Source organism: Pangasianodon hypophthalmus, chromosome 16 (assembly GCF_027358585.1).
Source record: "Pangasianodon hypophthalmus isolate fPanHyp1 chromosome 16, fPanHyp1.pri, whole genome shotgun sequence".
Taxonomy (NCBI): domain Eukaryota; kingdom Metazoa; phylum Chordata; class Actinopteri; order Siluriformes; family Pangasiidae; genus Pangasianodon; species Pangasianodon hypophthalmus.
Window position 1 is genome coordinate 16,135,183 of NC_069725.1, and position 18,265 is coordinate 16,153,447.

Consider the following 18,265-nt stretch of genomic DNA (forward strand, 5'->3'; position numbering starts at 1 on the left):
GCTGTAACATCTACAGAACTCACTCAAATGGCACCCTCCAATAAAACAAGTAGAAGGAGAATAGTGGTCAAAGAAGAAGAACAGCATGGAGGAACGTGAGAGAGATGGCGTTGGAGTACCTGCAAAAAAGGCGAAAACTTTGTGCAAGTATCTTGGTGTGTGTGGACCCCCCAGTTGAGTCAAAACGAAAAGGAAACATATTTTATTTTTTATTATTAGTATTTTTCTATTTATGTATTGTCATTTAGTTTTAGTTCATTTAATTTGTTAGTTCATTTAATTTTTTTTAATGTTTAATTTGTTAATACTCTAAATCCCTCACAACAGGTTGTTTGTTCTTTCACTGTTAAAATCCAATTGTCAATAATAAAAAATAAATAAATAAAAAATCGTGTGTGTGTGCGTGTGTGTGTGTGTGTTATTTTCAAATCCCAATGTTGACAGGTATGCTATATACTGTAGCTAGCATGCTTGCACCAGTAGACCGGAAGGTTTTTACTTTCATGTGATGCGGGCTCAAGCATGCTCAAAAGCATGAAGCTCAGGGGACAAAGATCATTATTAACATGAATGTCCGGTCCATCTTACCCTGGTCCCTGGTCAGGGTCATGGTGGTTTAATATATGTTGTAATGGAAAGGCCAATTCTTTTGTTTTTGCTATACACTGAAGGCAAATGGAATCTATTTCCTGATATTTACATCTAGATGTATTAAACAACTTGATCACCTTTGTGGCAGACCACCCAATTTTCAAGTGATCAAAAATGTATGAACATGTGGCTGACTGGTGTTTCTTGTTGCCCAGGTGTGCCCCTGTTAGGTTGATTGTTTAAACAATTATTAGCTCTTAATGTCTATTCTTTAGGTGTGAGGATGCAATTACCCAGTCAGTCAATAAAGTGACAGCAGTGCAATGCATAAAATCATGCAGATACAGGTCAAGAACTTCAGCTAATATTCACATTAAACATCAGAATGGGTAAAATGTGCTGTCAGTGACTTTGACAGTGGCATGGTTGTTCATGCCAGACAGACTGGTGTGAGTATTTTAGAAACTACTGATCTCCTACGATTTTCACGCACAACTCTAGAGTCATATATTATATTTCAAACCACAGTTAAACTAGTTTGAAAAGTAAATTTTTTTTGTTTTTGTTTGTTTTTTTTGCACGTGTTTATACAGTTGCTTGAATTGCTAGGCGCTAAGACCTTGGGCTGTGTGGCTCTCCGTAGTGCGTAACGCGCTAGGCACTTCCTCTTTGGGCTCGAGTTCTCGTCTGTGATCATAGCTGCGTTCAGAAAATAGCAGCCATGTTTGCTAATTTGCAACTTAAAGAAAGCCCGTTTATTATTAACATCACTTGTATCATCTTCTCATAGATTGTAAACCCGGGACCCAAAGGCAGTGTTGCCTATTTAATCGTAGGAATACGAGGTTAGGATTTTTAAAATTATTTATTGAGTAAAAACTTTGGACCGTGTGGGCGATGCTGTCTTAAAATGTTCCCTGCCGTACCTCAGCAAAACAATGTGTGGCACCAACAAAGGGTACACATCTGCAGTTACCAGTATAGCATACGTATAACGTGGGATTTCTCAAAAATTGGTTATACATGAATCTCGAATCATTTGCTAGTCTTTGAATTTTGGTGTACCTTTACCCTAGCTGCTTAGCAATTTATCGATAGATTTAAAGTTCTTTAAGTAAGCCTACAGATGATTTCGCTACCAAACGCATGTTATTCAAGAGGTCTTTTACGGCACGCATTGAGAAGGAAAATTCTATGCATATGCAAAAATTTGTTTTTTTTTTTTTGTTTTTTTTTTAAAAAAAACTAAATTGCCAGATAGCGATACCGACAATCTGAAACAACGTTACCAGTGTTATATAGGCCCAGTCGGACGGCGTAAAGAAGACATTAATTTGTCGATCTATGACTGAGATCTAGCTTAATGTAACTAACTGAAAGTTGCTGAGAAATATTTTAGATAACTTAACAGCTAACTGTAGTATAAGTCTCATTGCCAGTTCTAATATAAATTTACAACATTTATCCGTCTGTTTTCGACGTACGTTTTATTACGTGAGTTACAGATGCAACTCTAAAGCGAACAAGCTCTAAAGTCTTTTTTTTTTGCTTTCGTTTTATGTGTAAGGTGGTAGCTACACAGATTAGTTAAAGTTAACTAAGCAGGGTCTTTTTTCATTGAATAATCCATTTGGCAGGTTGAAACGAATAGGACTGGTAGATGGAAGACCTAAATCGAATACGTTAGTGCAATTATAATATGCGTTCTCATAGCTATAGCGTCGTTGTGCTATAGTTGTTAGGTTATAATATCCAAACTCTTTAGTTAAAGATCAATTCACATTATTTGTCTTTTAATTCATCCTGCACATTTGAGATATGAACTGATTAGATAAATTTAGTCTAAAATGGTTAGATTACAGTTTATGTATTTTTTTTTTTTTTTGCACAGAACATAAATAACCGTTTACTTTGTCAGCATATTTATATGTATCAGCAAGAAAACTCTAGTATCTTGTCTGTTTATCCATGACATTTTAGGCAGAGTTGTGGAATACACTGTTTGTGATGTTGGCCACAGCGACTCAATCATATTCATGTTGATGCCAACACTTTGCATGTAATAACTATCACACTGCACTTTAGAAACAAATTCCAAACAAATAAAAGATTGTTGCCATTCATATTACTGAAAACGTTCACTGAGTGAGAAAAATACACAGCCTTGCTAACTTAATGATTTTGGCAACAGTTTTGGTGTGCAGTCAATTAAATTTGAGAGTGGGTAAATTTGAGAGTAAAACACTTGGATTGTAATTTCATGTTTGAAATACAATACCTTCCAAAATTGTTGGAATGGCAAGACCAATTCTTTTGTTTCTGCTGTACACTGAAGACATTAGGGATTGAGATCAAAAGATGAATTAATAGACGATAGATGAGAATTTCAGCTTTTGTTTTCCGATATTTACATCTTGATGTGTTAAACAACTTAGAACATGGCATCTTTTGTTTGAACTCACCCATTTTTCAAGTGATCAAAAGTATTGGAACAAGGGGGCTCAGGAGTGGCACAACTGTGTTCACCCTGTTATCTGGAGATTGCGAGTTTGAATCTGGATAATGCCACACCAATATGTGGCTGATAGTCCCAGAGAGCAAAAGTGGCTGTGCTCTCAGGGAGGGAGGGATGGCATACTGTTTGTCCCCATCATTCACAGCAATCATGGGTGCCTGTGAGCTCATGTGTGCGGAAATAGGCGGATAGTGCTTTCTTCTGAGTGTCTTATGCCTCCCCCTGATGTTGCATGAGCAGCAGTTCGAAAAGATGCGGTCAGCTGGCTTCATGTGCCTCCCTGGTTGGTAGTTGTCGGTAGCTGCCTGAATTGGCCATGACTAAATTGAATATGTGACTGACTGGGGTTTTTTTGTTGCCCAGGTGTGCCCTGTTAGATTGTTTGATTAAACAACAATTTGTTTGATTTGTTCTGAATGTCTATTCTTGGTTTGAGCCCTGGGTTTCACCTGTGGAGACTGCATTTGTTGTTAAAAATGATAAACCAACATGAAGACCAGACACCTGCCTTTGGAAGAAAAGCAAGGCATTTTGAAGCTGAGAGAAGAGAGAAAATTGATCAGAACCATTGCAGAAGCCGATACAGCAATGTGGAATGTTCTGAAAAAGAAACCAACCACTGGTGTACTAACAGTCAGACATAAGACAGGTCGGCCGTGGAAGACAACAGCAGTTGATGACATTGTCTGACAGTTCCTGTCATCAACTCTTGTGAGAGCTGTGAAGAAAAACCCAAAAATAACAGTTAGTGACATAACGAACAACGTCCACAGGGTGGAAGGGTTTAGACTAGCCATGTAAATCATCACTGGAAAAGCATCACAGAAGAAGAATGTAAGAGTTTGGTGATGTCAGTGGGTTCTGGCTTGATGTAGTTATTGCAAGCAAGGGATATGCAACCAAATATTAAGTGTTATTTACTTTAAGAATATCTGTTCCAATGCTTTTGCTTACCTAAAATTGGGTGGTCTGCTGCCAAAGGTGCCATGTTTTAAGTTGTTAAATACATCCAGATGTAAATAGCAGAAAATGAAAGCTGAAAATCAGCTCTATCATCTCACATTCATCTTTTGATCTAGAACCAAATGTCTGCGGTATACAATGAAAAACAAAAGAATTGGTCTTGTCCTTTCAATACTTTGAGGGGACTGTATGTCAAATGGGGGCATGCAAGGAATTGTAAAATTGATTTTTACATCACTGTTTACTTCAGCTTTTTGTGATATTTATAAACAATCATTTTATTTTTTAAAGTCTGGCACTGTAACCACAATCTCATGACTGAAGCATTCCTCAGGGGATTTTCCGTATGCCATGTTGAGAAGTGTACCAAGCATGACGAGTATTTTAGGTTGTAGTCTTATTAGGTAGATGAGTCCTGCTAAACTGATGAGCAAAGCACAAACTGAGCCAAAGGACAGAGCCAGAGTGCTGCAGAAATGTGACATGTTCTGGATATTTGCACAGATTAAAAAAGAAAGTAAATGCTGGATGTCATGCACTAAAATGTGTGCTCTGATTTGGACTTGGCAAAAAGACCAAAAGGGGTGAAAACACCCTTAAATATCTCATAAATTTATGCCTTGTTATTTTTGGGGTATGTGAAAGATTTTTTTTCTGACCTATGTACAGATCTGAATGGTGATATGAATGTGAATGGCATCACTACTGCAGATGGGGGCAGTCAGTCTGGCCCCCACCCACCTCCTTCCTCTTATCCCCATCAACACCATCAGTCCATCATGGAATATGACTACTTGTGGGCCCCAAACCATTACAATCCTGCTGTGAGCTCTGGCTCTGGTTGTGGCACTGGCCATGGAACAGCCCAAAAACAGCAGCAACCCCCTCATGCCTTTCAGGGACACTACCCAGTCAACAGGACCATGGGGAGTTCTCAGCAACCCCCAGTGACAAGGGAACAGTACTGGGGGCTGGGAACTCCTGGCCAACAGGAAGGGGGGTCACCTGTGACAATACGATACTCTCATGGCATGTATGGTGTTTACGCAAACCAGATGCATGCTGGCATCTCACCAATGCAGCATCAGTCTCCAACAGTGCTTCATCACCAACAGCACCAGCAGACACATCCTCCACCTCAACATCTGCAGCCACATCAGCAGCATTATGACATGGTGCCAAACGGAGTACCCTGTTATCAATCTCAGCATGCAATTCTGTCTTCTGAACAATCTGAACCCCTGACTCTACTGATGCCTACTGCACAGATGTTTACCCCCCTACAAGGAAGTTTGCAGCACCATCACATGGGCCATGGCAGTACTGACAGTTCCATGCCAAAGCATGATAATGGTTCACCCCAGAGAAAGCAGAGTCCAGGGAGAGGCACTGTGGCCCATTCCTCTGGGATTCAAGGTGAATATTATTTACAAAGCACAAGCTCCAAAAAAATGTTTGGTATAATGATGAATCTGAAGTTGAATTTTTTTTCAGTATTGTTCAAAACTGTACAGTATACTGTCATACATTAAAAATGACACTAAATGATGCTAACTTATTAGGAGTATAACAATATCCATCATAGTTCAATACAAGGCCCTCCATCTGAATACGTCTGCATATTAAAAAATACATTAAACAGACTGCATAATAAAGTAGGTTATTTGTAATTAATCGTGAATCAAGAGACGGTACGAGGGATTAAAAAACATGTTTCTGTTAAGCATGTTGTTTTTCCATGAGCAGGAACTGGAAGATTCTGGTGTTTAGACAGTATTGCTAATAGAGTGCAAGGATGGCCAACCTAAGCGAGTATGGTTGTTACTAGAGGGCGCATGGTAAGCTTGTGCGAAATAAGTTTATCATCTATACACAATATTACATTGCACTGTTATCCATTGACATTTAAGCAGTTTATATTACCAGACCTGCCAACATTACACATTTTGCAATTAAACATTGGAGTATATTAGTGCAAGTTATCAGTCAAAAATACTCCAAAAGAGCATTTCCTTCTCTCCAGACATATTAATCTTGAATGATTTGCGCAGGTGTTTTGAATTCTCTGATTTTTTACTGACAGCCCCTGGAAAACCCTCCCCCTTCTCCCATGTTCTTGACTTTAGTGGGGGAGCCCTCGCTTTCTGTCAAGATAAATGGAGATTTTTTTTTTTCGTTCATTAAATAAAATCTATCAGTGTATGTTTGCCATAGCTAATACTAGACAAGCATATGCTTAACATAAGTTAATCTAAAATGTCACCATCCACCTGAGTTTTGTGATTCCTTCTGCAGTTCTTTGTGTCACAGCTGGTAAAATTATTACACCCTCCCTACTCCCTTTAAACCTGAAATGGTGGAAATGCTTGTTTTCTTGTCTTTTTTAGGCTAGCAGTTCTGAATGAGTAAATCTTTTATCATGATATTTTAAAATATAAAAAATTATGAGCAGCGAAAAACCAGTATCACACAGGCCTAGTGCATGGTTTCATGAATCGAATTGCGTGCACACACAGCTATTTGCGAATTGCATACAGAGAAGCTTCTGAGTGTGATTGCTGAACACTGAAATGTGCACGCTTCGCCTTTACCTCGCTTTACCTCGCTTTCGGGAGCTACATTCTGCTTACAGGTCTAGTTGAATTTTGAGACTTTAAGGACTGGAATAAGATGTGTGCTATGATTTTTTTCTGTCTCAATGAGTCCCTTTTCTTCTGGAAAGACACCTTGATCTCATTCAAAGTAAAATTCCCAAAATGGCAATCTTTGTTGATGTAACTCATGATGGTAGCAGAAGAATGAATTCAGAAGTCTAGAGAAACATTGTCTGCCAATTTTCAGAGAAATGCATCAAATATAATTGGGAGGAACTTTATCATGCAGGAAGACAATGACCCAAAACACACTGCCAACACAACAAAGGACTTCATCAGAGTAAAAAGTGCAAGCATCGGATATGCAACCAAATATTATTATTTACTTTAAGAATATCTCTTAATACTTTTGCTCACCTAAAAATTTGTTGGGCTGCCACCAAAGGTGCCATGTTCTAAGTTGTTGAACACATCTAGATGTAAATGTCAGGAAATGAAAGCTGAAATTCTGATCTCATATATATAAAAGATGAAGCTCTTATTCATGTTTTGATCTCAAACTCATATGTCTTGAGGGTATAGCAGAAACAAAAGAATTGGCCTTGCCGTTCCAATGAATTTGGAAGCACACAATTGTATATTTCTTTGTGTGCTCTAGCATTACAATTTCCCTTCACTGGAAGGGTCCCAAACCTGTTCCAGCATGGAAATACTCCTATACACAAAGTGAAGTCCATGAAGACATGGTTTGCCAAGGTTGGTGTGGAAGAATTCAGGTGCCCTGCACAAAGACCTGACCTCAACCCCAGACCTGCATAAAAGGCCTGCTCGCCTTATATCAGTGCTTGACCTCTCTAATCCTCTTGTGACTGAATGAGTTAATCCCTACAGTCACATTCCAAAATCTAGTGGAAAACCTTCCCGGAAGAGTGGGTGTTATTATAAAAGCAAAGGGGGGACTAAATGGGGAATGGGATGTTCAACAAGAACATATGAGTGTGATGGTCACGTGTCCACAGACTTTTGGCCATATAGTGTATGTTTTAGTAGATAGCTCACATGACCAATTAAGACCAACATTTTTATTTATATGCCTAAATATTAGTCCACAGCATACATGGTTGACAGAAGAAAGGAATTAGCCACAGCGATCATATCAATCCTCATATCTTTAAAATATAAATATACTTGAACCTGTAGACACTGTCGTGAGTTTTGGGACATTTGCTAATGGGATTCAAATGTTTGGTGATGGTTTCTAGTTGAAAGTCTTAATTACTCACATATTTGAACCACTAAACATAATAAACCATTACAAACCGTATCAATAAAATTTTACTATGTCCACCAGTGGATTTCCATGTTTCGTGTCTACCCTTCAGGGAATTTTAGCTTGAATGAAATTAGTCTGTTTCCTAAAGAAAGGGAATTTAGTTGAGACTGACCAGTTTTAGCAGTGGGAAAATTTGTCCCAATAAATGTGTTATGAATTGCATGCAAGCAATTTATGACACTCTGTGCTGTCTGTTAACTGCCACTCATGGTCACGTTTGACCATCATCATGCAGTCTATTAATGATATGCCATAGATACTCCCAAATCTTTAAGGTCTGGTGTAAGTGAACACTTTCCGGGAAATTATAATGCTGACGGTTGTGGACCTAAACATTACAGAACAAAAGCACAAACGCACACACACACACACAGGTGCACACACACAGCAAATTCTCTGCTGCATTTAGAAAGCCTTTTCTCACTGATTCATTCCAGGCTAAAGAAATTGCTCCAGTGATTGGAAAGTTCATATTCAGTACTGGAGAAGGCAGGATTCAAAAACATTTAGGACTACAGAAAGCTCAAATTCAGGCCAAAATTTACATACACCTGGGGTAGGACATTCAAACTAAATTTTTCACAACTAAATTGAGATTACAAAAATACTGTTAAAGCAAATAGGGTACCTACTTTATTTCCATAATAAGTAATTTCAAAATAATAACTATGAGACAGTTTATTTCAGCTTTTATTTACGGTATCAGATTTTAAGTGGGTCAAAAGTTTATATACACATTGTTAGTATTTGGGGGTGTTACTTTTTAATTGCTTAAATTAGTAATTAAAATACTTTGCTGGAAATTTTGCCCATTCCTTCTGACAAAACTGGTGTAACTCAGTCAGGTTTATGGGCCTCCTTGCTCAGATGCGCTTTTTCAGTTCAGTCCACAAATGGTCAGGGCTTTTTGATGGCCGCTCCAGTACCTTCACTTTGTTGTCTTTGAGCCATTTTGTTAGAATTTAGATATGCTGCCTGCTAGAAGTCCCCATTTAATGTTCTGGCTGATGTCTTGAGGTGTTGCTTTACTATTTGTAGATAATTCCTTCTTCATTATGCTGTTTATTTATATGCCGCATATCATACATAGTACTAATGATTATGGCCAAACAGTTAAATTTTAGTTTTATCTGACTAGAGAACACTCCTCCAAAAGGCTAGGTCATCATCTGGGTGACTACCTCCAAACATCAGTTCGGCTTTTTTATGCTGGTCTTGGAGTAGGGGCTTCTTCATTGCGTGACAGCCTCTCAGACCATAGCGATGTAGGACTCTCTTATTGATGGATACTTTGGAACCTGATGCCTCCAGCTCCTTCAGCAGTTCCTTTAATGTTGTCTTGGTGTACAGTTGAACCTTTTGGACCAAAGTTAGTTCATCCCTGGGAGTTAATTTGTGCCTCTTTCCTGAATGATGCCGTGTTTATATTTGAATACAATTGTACAGATGCTTGTGATATCTTCAGCTGTTTGGAAATTTATTCTAAGGAGGAACTGGTCTAAGGAGGTCCATAAATTTTTTTGAGACTTTGGCTTAGTTGCTTGGATTTTCCCATGGTATCAAGGGTGTAAAAGGCACCTTAAATACTGCCACAGGTGCTCTCTTGATTTGCTCATTATTATGCCAGTTGGCCAATCAGAAGCTTCTAAAAGCCATTTAATCAGTTTCTGGAATCTTCCAGACTGTTTAAATTGTACTTTGTCTGTAAATTTTTGACCCACTGGAATCGTGATATAATGAATTAAAGCATAACAAGTGAAAAAAAATCTGTATCTAATAGATTTTTTAAAAATTACCTCAGATATGAACAAAGTAGATACCCTACTTGACTTGCCAAAAGAAATGTATGGTAACATGAATTGTGTGGAGACATAAAAATACTGAGATTGAATATCTTTAGCTATAAATTATGCAAAGTCTAGCAAACATTCAGTTTGTCAGCAGCTTCCTGTTCTAGTAATTAGTTGCTTTGTCACTTAATTACAGCTTTCATTTGCCTGTCAACTGTCGCAGAATATGTCAAACAAGGATATTTTTGAGTGCAGAGCAGTGAATCATGTGCGCAGACAAGCTTTCATGCCTCACTTTCCCTCATTTGAAGTTGTCAAATGGAACACTGAGACTTTAGGAGCATAAGATGTATGCTCCCACTGCTCAGATTGGTCACTGGAAACAGACTTTGATCTCCAGTAAAATTAAAAGTAAATAAGTTATGTGGCTAATGCATGTAGAATAACATTATGTAAAGCAAAGAGCACGAATGTGGCATGCAGAAGGGAAGTACACTTGCACGTGGATCCTTCCCTGCACACTTGATTCACTGCTCCGCGCTCATGAATAGCTATGTCTGCACTCAACTCACAGCACCTTGCTCTCTCTTTTAATGAGCACATTCACTAACACTGCTGCTCAGGTCGGCCATCCTTGCAATCTCTATTAATGATCCTGTTTAAATGCCAGAATAGAATGTCTGTATTGTTGTTTTTTTTTTTTTTTTTTTTTTTTTTTCAAATCCTGCTCCTGCAATTATTTCTGTTTGCAGCTGTGCACAATCATCACCAATGAATTAAGTATTATATTCATAAAATATTAAAAACCTATTTACTCCCTTTTTAAAAAAAATTTTTTTTATTTATTTTTATTTTTTATAAATAACCACAGTATACTGTGTAGTGTATACTGTCAGGAAATGACACCATGAGAATAACACGATTACTATACTGTTACAACTACTATTACTACTACTACTACTATACTTTACCATACTAACCCAAATGCATTCTAAAACGAGATCAAATTTACAGCTTATTTTGCTTGTTTACTGGGTGAACTATTTATACTTGGACGTAACGTGAGCATATCCTGTAGGAGGCGCTGCCACATGAACCACACTAGAACTTACTGATTTATATGGTGAAGAAAAGAAAAGGAAACAAAAAATCAATTAGCATTCTGTATTTCACTTGTTGAATACTAAACAGAAGATAACACAGATATAATGTTTTGTAAAGTGATGGGGGGAAAAAAGAAATCTCATGTGATTAATTATAAACCAAGTGAATTCTCACTGAAAGCCTTCCTGAAATGTTTTAACTTGTCTAAAGAACTAAAACCATAATATATGAAAGTATTGAAATGGCAAGGCCAATTCTTTTTGTTTTTAGAATACATTGAGGACGTTTTGGTTTGAGATCAAAAGATTAATGAGACGATAGATCAGAATTTCACCTATCACAATTCTAGTGTATCTGTGTGTGTCATGTTTATCCATGATTCCCCTCTCTACGATGCATATACTTGTTAACACAAAAGTGTAAATCTCCATGGAGCATACTGAAACACACACCCAATACCCTAACAAATGCCCTGTTCCCCTGGGTCCACCTTGAAAGTATCCCACAGTGAAGGGAAGGGACTGCCAGTCGAATTTCTCATGCTTGAAACCATTGCTCATTGGGCAGCTCCTCCATCAGATCAGTAGGTGTAGATGACCAGATCTCAGTGACCCAAGAGGTTTGTTTAGAACAAGGGGTTCTACTCAGTGTATTATCATACACTGTGTATTATCATACAACATTCATCCAGTTCTAGATCTAAGAGGACGAAGTTACTTCCTGAAGTCCTCACTTTTTTCAAACAACACCATTCACCACTGCATCCACAGAGGCGAGTTCAAGCTTTACTATGCAAAGCAGATGCCATACATCAACACTGTCCAGAAGCGCTCCCGACTTCTCTGGGCTTGGTCTCAACTGAGATTACACAATATCACAGTGGAAGCGTGTTTTGTGGTTCAACAAGTTAACACTTCAATTTCTTTTTTGACAAAACAGCCATTGTTATTTTTGTGCCAAAGAGGAAAAGCACCATCCAAGCTCTTATCAGCATCAGGTTCATAAGCCAGCATCTGTCATGGTATGGGGCTGTATCAGTGCCTAACTTGCATCTGTAAAGCCTGTAAGGGCACCATTAGTACAGAAAGATATGTACAAATTTTAGAACATATGCAGCAATCTAGAAGTTGTCTTTTACAGGAACATCCCTGCATTTTCCAGCAGGACAGCACCAAACCACATTCTGCTCGGACTACAAGTGCGTGGCTGCATAAGCAGAGAGCGCGTGTGCTAGACTGGGCTGTCTGCTGTCCAGACCTTTCTCTGATTTAGAATGTGTGGTATTATGAAGCAATTGAAGGCGTATATGGGTACAATACGGGTACAATTGCGCAGCTGAACACCTGCAAAATGGAGAATGGGGTAAAATTCCACTTAGTAAGCTTAAATAAATGAGGTCTTCAGTGCCTAAATGCTTAATAATTGTTATAAAAAGATATTGTGATGTTACACTGTGGTAAACGCTTGACTGTCCAACTTTTTTGGGGCGTGTTCCAGTCATCAGATTTGAAATGAGTGTATATTAAAAAAAATAATAATTAAATTCACGAGGTAAAACATTATATAATGTGTTGTAATGTTTCAGTATACAGGGTGACCCAAAAGTCCCCATACATAGGGGAAATTAATACTTTTTAGCAAAATGTCTTCCAAAATTATTCATACTTAATTTATATGTATTTTTTCAGATAGCCTTTAAGAATGCCTTTGACAAAAGACGAACGTGTTGAAAAAATTCTCATGGCTGGATAGGGAAGCTGTCACAAAAGTGGTGATGGACTTTAAAAGGAAACATGGCAAACACATCACACACGACACTGTTGCCAAACCTAGTAACTAATATAAAATGACAAAGTATTGCGGACAAACCAAGAAGTGGACGTCCAGGAACGTCCACTGACGAAGGCACAACCGAGGTGGTGCAGGCATACATAGTCCCCTATGTATGGAGACTTTTAGGACCCCCTGTATTACAGGGTAAATAGAATTTACAACTCACTCCTTTTTGTTTTCATTAGCATTTTCCATACTGTCCAAACTTTTTTGGAATTGGGGTTGTATTTAAACTACACAGCACCTGTTCTTTCATCAAAGCAGTTATCCATCTGTCATGGTGCAGACACGGCATGCCACCTTGAAGTTGCCCAGTTGGTGACAGAGGTCATCACCATGAACTAAAAAAGGGGAGACACACCCAATTCTGTGACACACTGTTCCACACAGAATTTAATTGTCATGGGCACTAACTAGAGGCATGCCGCTCTAGATCTGCTTTGCAGCTACCTGGGCGTCACAGTTTACCTTCTTCAGATTCTACATGCTGAGTGTGGCTGTCAGCTCCAGACACCTTCTCAGTTGGCCATGGGTGAGTCAGTTACTCATGACTGTGTGGTGGAGATGTTAAGGTGTTAAGTCTGGATATAGCTAATAACTGTCTGCAACCCATTTGAAACCCTGTAGGCACCCCCTTGCTGTTCGTAAGGTGACGTCTTGTTTGCTATGAGTTGTGACATGTGACTGTGGAGGAAGAGGTCCTGGTACTTGAGGAATGTGGTCTACTTGGGCTACCATGAGTCCAACACAGTGCTTTGGCTCCTACTTTATATGGACAGGAAGTTGGAATGGTCTGATCCAATCAAGCAGCTGGTCAAGATGCCCTGGCTTGTACTTTTTGGCTTTAATAACGGGCATGTTTCTGGGGAGTAGGGGTGATGAAACGAAATATACATAGCACCTAGCCTAGCAAGCGGAGAATATATCTTCTAACTGAGATCTAGAAGATGTGGTTGAGGCTGAAATAGACTCAGAACTGATGCAACAGGTTTTGACAGATATGAAGCAAATAAAAATAAAAAAACATTATCGAATTATTAAAACCAGCACCTATATTTGACTTCGAATAGGCCTCAACTACCAGAAAACATTCTAATAGGCTACCAAAGGGTTTTAAATATACCTAAATATATAATTTTAAATATATTGATTTAAATATACCTAATTCACTAAGATGCTTCAATTGTCAGAAATTTGGTCATGGATAAGCAAGGTGTAAAAATAAGGACATCTGCTGTAATTGTGGTCAGAAAGAACACAAACTAATTTGTCAAAAACCATCAAAGTGTTGTAAAAATGCAGGTGAACATAGTGTTTCTTCAAGAGACTGCATTGTTTGGATCAAAGAAAAAGAGATCCAGAAAGTGAAATGTGTCAAGAAGGTTAGATACCATGAAGCATACAAATTGGTTGAGGGCCTTTCTACATTTATATCAATAGTGAAGTCCACTTGAACAGTTGAAGGCCAGACACACTTGACCTGGTTGAGCAAAGATAAACCACAATCAATTAGTAGTAAGCATCCCCCATCTAATAAACCAAGATATTACGGAATCCGAACCTGACTATACCCAACCAGATCCAGACCAAGCAGAATCAAAGCTTGTCAACAGAACAAAACCTAATAGTAAGACTAAAAAGAAATAAATCTTACAACAATGTAAGTCAAGCCTAAACCAAACTGAATACTCAAATGATATAGTCAGTGGCCATGGACTCTTGCAGCTGCAGCCTCTCACCCAAAATCAGAAATAAGTAAATGTATTGCCTACTTGATGTAGAGTTATTATTTATAATAATTATAATTATACTAATTATTCAGTGGAACTGCCGTGGATTCAGAGCCAATTTTGCAGAAATGCAGAGCTTAGCTGCTGTTTTTAATCCTTTTGTTAGCCCCATTGCTCTGAAAATTTTTTGCAATGTTCAGTGCTTGTGTTCCAAACACACAACATCTGGTGGTACAGCCATCTTAATAAGACATGACCAAAGCCACACTGCAGTAGACACCTACTTACAAGCAACATCCCCATGTGCCATCCCCATATGTTCTCATGGGTGTTTTTAACAGCCACAGTCCATTATTGGAAAGCAGCCATTACAATGCTAAAGGCAAGATGATAGAGGAATTTATAAATGAAACTGTCCTGTTTGTTAAATGACTTCTCAAACACTTATCTGTACCCAGGACATCCATATTCTCTGATTGATTTAACTGTATGCAAACCTGAATTATTGCTTGAATTCTTGTATGGGATGACCTATGCTGGAGTGAGCATTTCTCCTTGATTATCACCTTGGTGGAAGTAGACATGCAACAAAGGGTGCAATGATGGCAGCTTAAAAAGCCAATTGGTCTTCTTTTCAGACCCTTTGCATTGAAGCAGTTTAGTACAGATGTCAGTAAAACCAAATTGAAGATATAATCCATGGTTTTGATTAAAACTGTAGAAAGGTTATTGAGGCCCATAAAAAGGCAGAAAGACTTCCAACAACAAAGACCCTAATCAAATTTAAAATATGTAGAGCACAGGCTTGCATAATTATTAGTTCAACAAACAAAGTTTAATAAAAATATCAGCAGGTTTTATCAAGCCTAACATTAAATACACCAACAAAGTGTTTGGGATATGATGCATAAGATTAAGATTAAGGGAAGGAAAGCACAAATACAGCATACTAAACAGGACGCGCTGCTTACCAAAATACGAGAAATAGCAAACAAGCTAGCAGAGATATTTGAAAAGAACTCCTGAACACAAAACTGCCTTCCTGAATACCAAACAGTATGGGTACAGCAGGAACAGAAAGAACTTGAGTTCTACTCCGATAATACAGAACAATATAATTAGCTCTTTTGAATGGGAGAAGTCGTTCAAGAAGTCCCTTTGGGCCAGACAAGATTCATTTTTAGTGTATAAAATGAAACACCCTCTCCATAGTGATCTATCTCTTCTTAAAAACTTTAATATAGTTTGCACATCAGGAAACCTACCACTCTCCTTGCAAAGAAACAATAATCATACCCATACCTAAACCATTAAAGGACCATAATAGTCCCAACAATTACCACTCTATAGCTGACTAGTTGTCTTTCTAAAACCGTGGTAAGAATGGTTAATTATTGTATTGTCTGGAAGCTAGAAACTGACAGTCAGATAATTTAATTTATAAGGAGGTCTTATTAGGAGGTATTTGATGAGGTATCGCCAAAAAGAATTTTAGAATTTTTATCCCAAATTAATTTCAAAACACACAGATTTTCTAACTTGCTCAGTATGGAATATTTATGCATTTAAATCTTTTGTCTGTTTAAAAATGTCTATTTAATTATGTTTATTTATTTATTTTTGTCATTTAGTCATTTGTTTGTTTATTTATTTACTTATTTATTTTTTCATTTATTTATAAATAATATAAATATGATATAATAATGATTCTTGCATGACCTTAACAATTAAACACCAAACCTAACCAGCCCAATAGGAACAGTGATGTGGCATGAAGGTTTTTATAACAAATACTATGTCACTGTCACTTCGTGACTTTGAAGGAAGAGCAGACAACTCTTTTATCCAACTTTTATGCTAGAGATAGGCTGAGGGCTATATCAGATTCCTTTAGCTGGCTGTTCCAGCAGTGTGGAGACTAAAGCTACATTAGTAGAAGGTGTGCTAAGTCCAAGCTAACAAGAAACTAGAATGGGTGGATGGTTTGGGCTGCTCACTCACCCATCAAAGGTTCTCAAGTCAGCCCCTATAATGCTTGGATACCACAGGAAAAAATTTGAATCAGCATTTTATGTGTGTGCAGCATGGTAGCATTGCCGTGTGACAGCTCCCAGGTCCCTGGTTCGATCCTCAGCTTGGGGTATTGTTTGTGGGGAGTTCTCCCTGTGTCCCTTGGGTTTCCTCTGAGTTCTCTGGCTTCCTCCCACCTCCCAAAAACATGCCAGTAGGTGGATAAAGGATAAAGTGGTTACTGAAGATGAATGAATAAGTGACATGGTTTAACTGATCCTAGTTAGTCTCTCTCAATATATTAATCATTCTTAGTTGGAAAAAGGGACATCCTTGTCAGGGTGATGACAATTTTCTACTGAGCCACCAGGGTTTAAACACAAATGTATTTTTATCCCTCATGTAAACCTTTGTCAGAAATTGTGTAATCTTCTGAAGTTACAGTTGCTAATCACGTTGATGACTTGAATCTAGTAAAGCATTGAGTAGTGAGCATCTGAAAGCAGAGAGAAAGAACTCTCTGCCAGTAAATAGGGGTGGGCGATATGACGATTTTAGATAGTGAGTTCAGCAGGGTTGAGTGATCTATTACTTTACATGCGTAAACTCCAGAAGTTCCATATAACCAGGCCCGGATTAACACAATGGGGTGCCCTAGGGACCATACTTGAAGTGCAAACCCTGCTCCCACTTTACATGTTAAAAAAAAAAAAAACTATGGCTATAAATAAAAACCATAGCTTTACATGAACGTATAGCTAAAATACAGGCTCACCACAGATGCTACTGAAAAATGTAAAACCTAACCAAAAAATCTGACACCATAGATATGGTCTCATATAGACATGGGCCTACAAATGCCATTCTAGCCCTTAGATTGATGCTTCAATCTGAGTGCAACTCTCAATGCAACGTCATGCTAAATATCATTATTTCCTATCATAAATGGCCTGTACGACTACACGCAAAACCATTAGAGTACGTCTAAAGAAATCATTGCACACATACCACATAAGGCAAGCCCAAGAAAGACTGTTGCAAGCAACCATATAAACAGCCGAATTCAGCACCACAGATACACATCAGCGAAAACAAACAGCGAAACATACACAGCAGCAAAACATACACTGACTTTATAAGCATCGATAACTGAGCAACCAGTTAAAAGAGAAAACCATTCCACAAATATCAAATCGACAACAGCATCACATATTTGCTTAGAAATAATGGTAAATATGCCTTACCTTTAGCAGAACATCATCTTTCTTGACTTTGTATATGCAAAGTCTTGAATTAAACCCTCAAAGTCAAACTAGCAGGGAGAGTGCAGACAAGCGCTTCTGTCACAAGGTAGTCCTTGAGTTCATTCTTCCGTCTTTAGAGAAGGATCTCCCGCCGCCGCAGTTGGTAAAGGGCACGGTTAAGAACAGCTCGAGTGCAACGAACATACTTGGGAAAGTAGTCTGTAGCCCATTTTTTCACAGAATTTGCAGCATCTCCTTGGGTGAACGTTTTTTTTCCTCATTCTTGAACTGTTCTTGAAAGGTTCATCTCCAAATTCTTCGTTCAGGTTATCTGGATATGTGGAGGAAAGTGCAGCAGTGCATTTACGCACACCATCACAGTCTATATCAGTATCAAACAAAACACCAAATAGTCCATTCAAGTCCATTCAAGTCCCAAGTCAATGCGTTTAGCAAGACAGGACAGCATCCTGTCAGTAATAACATTGTGTGTTTCCACCTTGAATTGTTGACTCTCATTTAGCATCAGGTCATTCTCCATGGACTCATCTGCAGAGG

The 18,265-nt window shown here is 38.3% G+C and overlaps 1 protein-coding gene across 4 annotated transcripts in view; it reads left to right on the forward strand.

Moving 5' to 3' along the window:
• Window positions 1–1,263: 1,263 nt before the first annotated feature.
• The window catches only part of baz2a (bromodomain adjacent to zinc finger domain, 2A), a 121,437-nt gene continuing 104,435 nt past the window's right edge, over window positions 1,264–18,265 (forward strand). For 3 of the 4 annotated variants that reach the window (XM_053240692.1, XM_026920761.3, XM_034311955.2), the window contains exons 1-2: window positions 1,264–1,436; window positions 4,739–5,485. In XM_053240692.1, the coding sequence (XP_053096667.1) occupies window positions 4,753–5,485 (733 nt within the window). In that variant the 5' untranslated portion in view covers window positions 1,264–1,436; window positions 4,739–4,752. Of the gene's footprint in view, window positions 1,437–4,738; window positions 5,486–18,265 lie in introns of those variants that run through there. The other variant, XM_053240693.1, reaches the window with a different exon arrangement.